At 40.7% G+C, this 10,049-nt stretch overlaps 1 protein-coding gene across 1 annotated transcript in view; it reads right to left on the minus strand.

Moving 5' to 3' along the window:
- Positions 1-2,023: 2,023 nt before the first annotated feature.
- Positions 2,024-10,049, minus strand: part of LOC104285486 (glutamate decarboxylase 1-like) — an 18,790-nt gene continuing 10,764 nt past the window's right edge. Inside the window, 5 exon segments of the mRNA XM_009883950.1 lie at positions 2,024-2,081; positions 2,600-2,664; positions 4,241-4,342; positions 5,337-5,408; positions 9,746-9,826. Coding sequence (XP_009882252.1) covers positions 2,024-2,081; positions 2,600-2,664; positions 4,241-4,342; positions 5,337-5,408; positions 9,746-9,826 — 378 coding nt within the window.

Genomic DNA, 10,049 nt, shown 5'->3' on the forward strand with positions numbered 1-10,049 from the left:
TACTGAACTCCATATACTGTACTAAGGTACCTAGCAGTACAAAGGATGATTTAACTTTTACTGTCGCATGTTTTGATTGCTAGGCATTTGTTTGGCAAGCAAGATCTGCTGTTGAAAGAATGGCAACTTCCACAGGTATTTTAATGAAAAGGTGAGAGAAGTCAGTAGTCTGCTCTTCTGATTTATACAAAGAGACAATACTTAGAATAACAACTAACCCTGGGATCTGATAGAACCCCTCTCAAATCTGTTAATTCAGTGTACTTGCAAATACTTGCAAAAGCTTAGAAAAAGAAGTCTGGGTTTTTTGGAATAATCCCAAATCAGGTATTGTACCATGCAAACCTGATAATAATTCTGCCTTCCAATTTTAAATCTTTAAATTTGTAAATGTAGAAGCAAATATAAGTGTGGCTCACAAAACCTTGCAGAACTATTTCCTCCTTTTTGGGGAGAGTTGTCTGAAATCCAGAAGCAGGCAAAAAGACATTGCATTACTTTTTAGGTGTTTGCTAACAAAATAATGCTTCTTGTGTGTCTGAGAATCTGTTAAGAGACACAGATCCATTTTATGCTCTTCTTGAGCTCTCTGTGTCTTTTTGAAACTGTTGAGAAGTGGACCTGACAACTACCCTTGCACACCTCTTATCTACAGAGCATACCTATAGGGTAATATCTCAAGGAGGTTCCTGGGAACATGTTTCTCTCCTCATTTGACACCACTTGATTAGGAAAGTCTCTCCTCTTGACCATGTAATGGTTCTGCAGTAGGAAACCTCAGTAATATAAACTCTACAGCAGAGGCCAAAGTTGGCAACACAAGCTATCAGAAAGCTCCGAAGAAAGAAGTATGCTTCTCTCCGAGTGGTAAGCCAGCTTTCATGCTTTTAGCATTAACAGGACTTGCTCACAGGAGTCACCCAAAGTGCATTGTGATAGAACAATGGGCCCACTCGTGTTACCTTTCTGCAGATGAGGAAGGCTGAACACTGAAGTGTAGCCCTCATCTGCTTGTGTGAATTCCAAACAACAGAACAGACCATAGAAATCAAGTGTAATGTACAGCACTATCCAGATGTTAAAGGCTGCATCTCTTAAGTACTCCAGATTGTTCCCCTGCAGACAGAAGCTTATTAAACAGTTATGTATGACCACCAGTTTACATAGCGCATAATTTGTGCCATATTGTGAACAGCTATGCTGCTCACCCCAGTACAGTATAGACTCCCCAGACTAGACTGATAGTAAAAACAACATACCTTCACAGCAGCAATATAGGATAATTTGCCTTGATTCTAGGCTTTAGACTACTTGTATATACCCACATGACACTGTGGTCTACAGTGTCAATACACCCTGAGAAGGCTTGTAGTTCTAGGTCAAGGTCATAGGATAACAAGTCAGGGTACAGAAATGGGGAGATATCATCCTTAAGAGGAAAGAACTTCCAAGAAGAAAACTGAAGGAAAATGAAGGCCAACAGTTGATGAGGAAATATGTTATTGTGCGACATTTTAAGCAGAAGCAACAGCTTGATGAAGCTGTAACTCTTGTGGCAGGAAAAGGAAATACATCAAAGGTATGGTCAAGAAAAGTTTAATACAGCGAGAGGGCAAAGAAAGCAAAGAGAGAGGCCATGTCCTGGTTTGAGGTAAAACAGGACCAATTTTGTTCAGCAACTTTGCTTCTTAGCTGGGCCTCTTCTAACTACTGAAATTAACAGCATATTGTGCAGACACTGTTCACTCTCTCAGAATGATAAGACCTATGTTTATAGTTGATGCCCAGGCATGGTATGCAGAGAGGCTCTTGCTTAGACTTATTGCTGTAACACCCAAGGGCAACCAACTTTGTTATTTGCCCCATTGGAGGGTGGGAAGCGGAAAAGAGTAGAAGGGTCCCACCTGTGGGGAGGAACAGACAGGACAGGTGACCCAAAACTGACCTACAGGGTATTCCATCCCATCTGCCTCATGCTCAGTATAAAAGATGAGGGATCAAAGGGTCACCTCTCTCTCTTTCTTCAATAGCCCGCATCGGAGGAGGACTCTGTTTGTCTGCCTTTGGTCCTGATCCGGAATCTGGATCCGGAATCCATTTACCAGCTGTCACTGAGTTCAGTCGGACCTCCCCAGTGGCAGCCAGTGAGGTGATTGTCATCCTGGGAGCCTGATACAGTTTTGTATCTATATCATTATTTACTTTTTATTTTACTATTAATATTTCATTAAAGTAGTTTAGTTCCTTCTAAACTCACAAGTCTCTTTTTCCCTCCTCTGCCTCTCTCTTTGAAGAGGAGTAGGGGGGAGCATCTCTCAGTCCCATCTGGGGTGCCCCATGTCCCCAGTAGCTGATTCAGCCTAAACCATGACAGGCCGAGATGTTTTTTTAAGGTGTCCAGGATTGATTTTTTTTTTGTGGTTTTCTTTTGCCTTTTTTTTTTTTTTAATTAGTTTTTCCTAGATGCCAAATCTCATTGCGTAGAGACAGAAAGCAGAGAGAGATTCAAAGCAGCAGTAACATGGTAAGGATGACAAGAGAAAAAAAGATTATCTACTCTGAAAGAAAAAAACCACAAACACCATGTTCTTGTGCTCACCTTTCAATGCCCTTGAGTTCAAAAGAATGTTTCAAAGATATCATCAGGCCACCACCCCATGCAGCCTGCATAAAATGATTGACTTACTTACACTCATAAATTACTGTTAATGTGTTTCAGCAAAGTCTTCAGTGACCATACTGGTAATATAAACTGCTCAATGAATTATTCAAGTATTATACAGAAAGAAATTCAAACAGGAAGAGAAACTTAGATCTTACCCTCTTTCAACAGCACAATCAGGACAAAACCAATATATTAAAAAATAAAGTAGGTCAATGACAGATAGCAAATATTATAAAGGGCTGCACCACACTGGTGGTTTTCTATACCATTCTCTTGTTTGAAAGGGCACCGTTTTTTCCAGTTTGCCCTGAAATGGAGCAGGAATCCAGATAATAAACTGGTTGTATTTGATTCAGCCTATAGTTACACAAATAGTCCTACTGGCTTGAACACGGTTTAACGCATCAGTAAGACGACCAGGATTTAGCACCATAACAAGAACTCAAATACACCAAGGATTGTATTCTGGTCACCTTTATGCCAATTCACATTTCACTACTTTCAGTGAAGGCATGATTTCATATGAAAGTAAACGTGGTCTTCAGCTACAAATAGTCAGGTTATATGAGTACAAGAAAAGAATTTGCCTCTATGTTCTTTATTCAATGTAATCATCCTTTTCAATTATCTTGAGCTCCCACCTCTGAAGTACCAAACAGCAGCTATCAGAGCAAGGCAGGTTTACAACAATGTTTCCAGTTTTTTCCCCACATAATTAGTCTGACGTATTCTTCATATTTTGTGGAAATTAGAATATCTTTACAGGACACAGTGATTGCAGTGGAATAAGTTCATTATACTTCTATTATACTGTCATTGTGCTATGGAAGAAATCAATAGTAACATCAGCATTCAACTGTTTTTATGTGCAACAGCCAATACTTCCTTAAAATGGTTTCCTTATATGAGGCATGCAAGCCTATTTATAGCATCTTCTGTCTAGAAGTTTTCAGGAGGGGCGAATGGACTAGAGCTGTCTATAAACTTCAAAATTTGGGAGAAAAAAAAAAAAAAAAAAGAGACGATCACACTATTTAGTGAACACAGTACCAAAATTGGCAAAATATATAAACCATAATTATTCATACTAAATCACTACAGGAGCAATCCCCCAAAACAAAACTAGCTACTTTCCCCCCTGCACCCACACAGTTATGGTAGAGCTAAGAATTTTGTTTAGGAAGCATAATCAACTTTAGTTTGTTACAAGCCAAGTATCCTGAAATTGGAGGGTAAATTGAATGACAACGCTGAAGACAGACAGTAACTCAGGAGCTCATATGTTATATGCTGCACAGGCAGTGTGTTTAATTTTTGCAGTTGGCTTAGCTGATGCAAGAAGAACCGTCTTCGAAGTGGGATGCACTATACTACTACATAAGTGCAGGCAACCTTTTCTGTAAACAAGCACAACCTATACTGAAAGATTATATCCTCTTCTGTATTTTTTTCCAATAGCATCCGTTCAGGCAAATAGGCCATTCATTTCACAATCTCAGAAAAGTGCTACTTACAGAACTAATTCCAGTTTTTAAGCTTATGAGAATGCCAAACATTATTTCCAGAAAACCTTACATCCACATGCATCTACAGCTTGTGCTTCCCACTTATGTCAGCAACGTCAGAAGGTGGATCAATGGCTCTATAAATGGTGGTACCAGCAGAGGCACTGATAAAGTGGGATGTGACTGTGAAAGTGATAGAAGATTTCGCAAGTCCACATGATCTCAAAAACATCTCAGAAAACATATTATGCTTTCCTCAATCTCTAGTAGAACTTATCTCTATAATTAATAATGAAGGACATTCTTTTTTACTATCCCCTCTCTTCTGATTTCAATAATGAAGAACATTCTTCTTTAGTCATTTATTCTGATTTCTTAAATTCCTACTTCATTTCAGGGTGAACTGGAAAAAAGGGTGCCCTTCCAAAAAAAAACCACAACCCAACAATATAATGACACCTTATCTGTAGGGCTACTTTTATTTGTGTGTGAAACAGTCTTATCTATCCATCACACAACATAACCCAAGTATTGTCGTCCATCAGAAAACTCCCATTACTTTGAATTGGAAGCTATCCAAAGACACCACAAGCTCTTAAGTGCTTTTGCAATTGTAGATCCTATGGTAATGCAGCTGAAAAACATTTTCTGAGCTTTCTTGGTTCTCCCCCCAAACACATATACAGGTGTTTCAGCAATGTGAAAAACAATTGAACAGTAACAAAAACAAAAGCCCCCATTTCAGATCAACCTGAAATGAAATACTTAAGCATTGAGTACTGCAATAATTTTAAGTTACTTTTTTAAATACCTTCGCTGTGAACCAACACAGGGTCAACATGTTTCATTTAAGAATATATCAAAGCGAAGCCTTTCAAATTTTCCTCCATTTGGAGAAAATTGGCCGAAACAGCAGGCCAGAATTTGACACTAATTCACAGACAGTTCTCATTCTCTTCAAAACCAGATTTTTCAGCTATTTTATTATTTCCGGGGGCGGGGGGGAGAGAAGAGAGGGAGTGGGGGAATATATATATACACACACACACATATATATATCCTGCTCTGTCTTTTACAATCAGTATCAATGACAATTTTATGTGAGTTAATGCTGCCAGATTTCAAGTAGCATTGTCAGATTCAACTCCACATTAACTTAAAAAAATAAGAGTGAAAACAAACCCCTGCCTTTTGATTTTCAGTATTTCAGCCTCCAAATCGGCTGGAATCATTTTCCCAGTGTCAAATATTGAGAGGGGAAAAAAAAACAAAACCACCTAAAAAAAACCAACTAACCCAAAGAAAATAATATAATTTATTATTCTGATTAGTCTTTAGATATGTTTTTAAGACTATTCATAGAACCATAACTATGTTCCTTATTATTTACCATGCTACTAAATTCATGTCACCTGCAAATTTTACCACCCATAATTTCATGTCACCATCAAAACTGTTGACAAAAATAAAAAACTGCACTAGAGGAAGAACCAGCTCCCAAGTTCATCTTCCTTAGCCCCTTTTTCTACCCGAGAACTACCTACACTTTGGGAAGAAGCAACCCTGTGCCATTTGTGCATGGAGATCCTTACAGACCTCCTGCAGGCCTTAGGTGGCTCACTGGGTGTCTCGGCCTCAGCCCCTTGCCTGGGACAGACCATGGCACCCAGCAGCCACCTGCACCTCCCTGAGGTGACCTGGGTCGGCAGGAAGAAGCCAGGGCACCAGTTTGCTGATCAGCACTGTCTCGTGGGGCTGTACCCAAGCATTTTCTTAATTTCCTTAATATTTGTGGTAGATGCAGATGCCCCTTTGGTGGAGGCAGGGTCGGTGGGTGCCGGGCGGCCCCTGTGTGTGAGGGCCGGGGCTGCCCCATGCCGGACACAGCCGGTTCCCGCCGGCTCCCAAGGCCCCACAGCAGGGCACAGCCGCCCTCAGCCACGGGCGGGCGCCGCGGGGAAAGCCTGTGTCAGAAAGGGCAAAACGCTGCCCGGCAGCCAGGGCTGAGGGAAACCGGGGCAGAAACAGCCCTGCGAGCCCCGAGGGGAGAGCAGGAGGAGGGCAGGAGGTCCTCCAGGCGCCCCTGGGAGAGGGGAGAGTCCAGAGTCCATCTCATTTTTTGAGTATCTGTGAAGAAAAGTTACAGACATGAGAATGTGCTAAGTTTCCAAATTGCCTGTCATGTTTCAACCTATAGATTCAGAGACTGAGTCGACAGATTCAGTCATTGAGGCAGCAGGGAGTGGAGGCATCAAATAAGAATAACCATAATAGACAGCAATATGAAAACACAGCACTACAGGGAATACTGTATTTCTTTTTCTCCAGACATCTCAGTGAAACTGCTGTTAACCGACGATGAGCAGGATGGCCAGCATCGGAAGGAAAAGGGCAGTATTGGATATGTGGCTAAAGCTAGAAAAGTGCTTCCACCCAGTGAGTCCCAAATATAACCGTGCATGACAACTTAGAATCCAAATTACGGGTACAATCCTACATGAAGAGGCATAAACAAAATAACCCCTTAACTGAGGGACCTAAAGCCTTTCATTCATTTGCTTGCTGGTTCTCACCTTGGTTAGGGGTAAGTGAAATTGAAAAGGCAAATATAAACATATCAGCTATCATAGAAAATATTGGAAAGAAAACATCAGATGCCATATCAGCGTTCCAGGAAGAAGCAGCACAACTATCGAAGATCACTACACAGGATAGGATGGTAAGTGGTATAATTCTTCCATCCAAAAGCAGGAACATGCAGTCCTGAACACTAGTTGTTGTGTTTATATAGATCAATGTGGTAGAATATCTACCGATCTTAACAAAATTTTGAAACAAACTAAAAATCTTGCATGACATTCAAAAGGTTGACACCATGAGTTTTCTGAAGTTTGGTGTTGGCCGACCGTATGGATGCCTGACCTGAGCCTATGGCTGACGAAATTAATAGGAGTAGGGATCATGGGATTATTTATATCTGTATGTATATATGTACTGATAAAATGTATAAGGAAATGTTGCACTACTTTGGGAAATCAAACTTTGGAGAAAGTGAGACTAATATAAGGAAGATGCATAAATCTCTCCTCTATACAGTCTCAAAGGGGGCAGTTGGTGAATGATGGTTTAAGGTTATGGTGACATTGTTTACTTTAAGATAGAGTGTACTGAGATAATTAAACCTAGGGAAGAAAGGATGGGAGTTATAGATATATATCACATACATTCTTGAGAAATGTGACACCATCCTTGAGAACCAGTATCGTTTTCACATTAATTAGTAAAGTCAACAAAATCCCCCTAACTGGTGCATTGAAATTAAACTGTCTCATAATAATCTCATTACATTGTGAAAACCACACCTCCTAGCTAGAAAGAGCCCCCTACCCAAATAAGCCCTGTACTCTCGGAACACGCACAGGGAATTTAGGAGGAGCTGGATTGTTAAGTTGAGGCAAGAAAGAAGCTAGCCAAGGGCTGGCTAGGAGGCATCAATATTAGATGTAGCTGATGCATTTAACTGTATAAATACCTACTGCAATTTTACCCGGGTGTGCCAGCTTTGTGGAGTTACCACCTAGCACCCATCTCTGCACAGTCATGAAATAAAGAAATATCTTGGCTCTGTGTGTTGATTGGCTTCTTGCATATCAGGTAAAACCCCCCAGATCTGGGACAACAATATTTATCCCCCTTCACCTCATGCTTTCCTGGACAGAAGCAACATCACTCAGTTGCATTTTCTTTCTCCTCTCAATCTCCATGTCATGTCACATGGTATCATAGAATGGCTTAGGTTGGAAGTGACCTTAAAGACCACCTGGTTCCAACCACCCTGCCATGGGCAGGGACGCCTTCCACTAGACCAGGTTGCTCAGCCTGGCATGTATGACTATACATCATATAACTGTGGCCATCCTCCAAGTTGCAGAGCAGCGAAACAGGGAGAAATACACCATCTGGAAATTCTTCAGTTTGCTTTGCTTTCTCAAAGATGAATGGGGTCAAGGAGCCAAGAAGAACCTACAGCAATACTTTGAACTTCTGGGATTCGGGGTGGTGGGAACATGCCTCTTGAGGGGTGGGAGTTGCCCTCTTAAATGCCTAGGATACCTCAACCTTAATAATCCAATTGTGCAAAAGTGGATAAACCTTGAAGTAGAGATTTCCATGGAAAGGAATGTTGCTTTTTAAATACAGGTACTACAAACAGAGTTCCATGTAGCTTTTACAAGATGCTGCATTAAGCAGAGAAGAAAATGTAAAGAAAGGTATCAAAGTTTAAACACAAACACTTGGTTCTCATCCATTATGTAAGATCTAAGAAACAAACAGACCTCCCCTCATCCTGCCCCTTAATTTTGTTTCATGATGCTTCTCACCAGAATTTGACAGCACACTGGGCATCAAACAGTTTGTAAAGAGAGCAAGGTGAGGTGTTTCCGCCTCATAAGTCTCCCAGTTTGTATTTTGACAATGCCAGGAAATAATAAAGAATTCAGTAATAGGTGGTGTGGGTGTTCCTTTTTTTGTTCTCAGTGAAACACAACTTACATATTCTTTTAACTAGTTCTGCTTCATGCTTTTTCTTAAGAGATGTTAGCTAAAGCCCTGCACATATTCCAAGAGAAAACAGAAAAGAAATACATCTGTAAACCTCTCCTTGAAACTGCTACTGCATCTGTTCCACTAGTCTTATACAGAGGACAGAAGGTCACATTCCAGCGAGGAAAAAAAAGAAAAAAGAAAAAACCCCTTCTAAACAAAACAACAGAGGTCTAAAATGAAAGTAATTGAGACAGGCTGAACACGGTAGCAGGTGCTTGGACAGAAGCTCAGAAGAAGATAGACTGCAGCCAAGGCTGCCCTAGCTTAAGAGGCCATTTCCCCACCATCTGTTCCAGTGCACCCAAATCTTTTTGGGCAAATCCTTTCATTTGGAATGCAAAGGTAGGTCTTTTGCCCTCCCACCTGTGCCCCAAGGAGGCACTCTGATATGAGCAAGGACCTCCCTGCCTCCCCCCACCCCCTCAAAAGATCCTGGGTTGCTACTGTCCCAAGACGACTAACGTATTACATGTAGGAGCACCTGGAAAATTATCCCACTCCTGGAAAAGTTGAGGTAAGAAAGGAGGAATCTATCTTATCCCACACTGGTTTTCTTCCCCACATTTCCTGAAATGGCTGAGCAACACACTGCTCTTCACACAGAAGGTGGCAAGAACATCCAGTCCCATTCTCTGCCCAAAACACTTTCTGTCACCTTGACTTATGCCATCTCCTAGAGGCAAATAAGCAATGAGATTTTGGAATATATCTAGCAGAGTCCAATACTTTTTACTCCATTTTTTTCCTCAGGCACAACAGTCACTTTTTACTTGAACTGAACAGGGTAAGACCTAGAGAAAACAACTTGTAAAACCGAACTCTGTTTTTATGAATACTGAATTTTCTTCAAGACAGGCAGATTTCATTCTATAAAATAGGATTCCTGCTAGGAGACAGAACTAAAGGCAAGCTGTATCAGAGGAAGTTAAGCACAACAAAACATTCTTGATAGGCATGGCATGTCTTACCTTTTATCACACTTCACTGCAATTACATTATCTGTCTCAATTCCAAGAACCACTGTTGCTTTCTTCACTGAATAATAGCTCTTAAATATAAAGAACAAAAAGTTTGAGGGAGTTTTGTGTGTTCCTGCATACACTAAATATTAATGGTGTATACATATATATATTTACATACGGTATATGTTCCTCTTCATTCTTTCTGTCCTGAAGAAATACATTGTGTATGACTCAGTTATGTTAAAATGCCAACATTAAAAAGGAGTCCTGTTAAAGTTCACCGGTGTTCTGTTGGTTTCTTTCTTCAGC

The sequence above is a fragment of the Charadrius vociferus genome, unplaced genomic scaffold (genome assembly GCF_000708025.1).
Source record: "Charadrius vociferus isolate BGI_N301 unplaced genomic scaffold, ASM70802v2 scaffold234, whole genome shotgun sequence".
NCBI lineage: Eukaryota > Metazoa > Chordata > Aves > Charadriiformes > Charadriidae > Charadrius > Charadrius vociferus.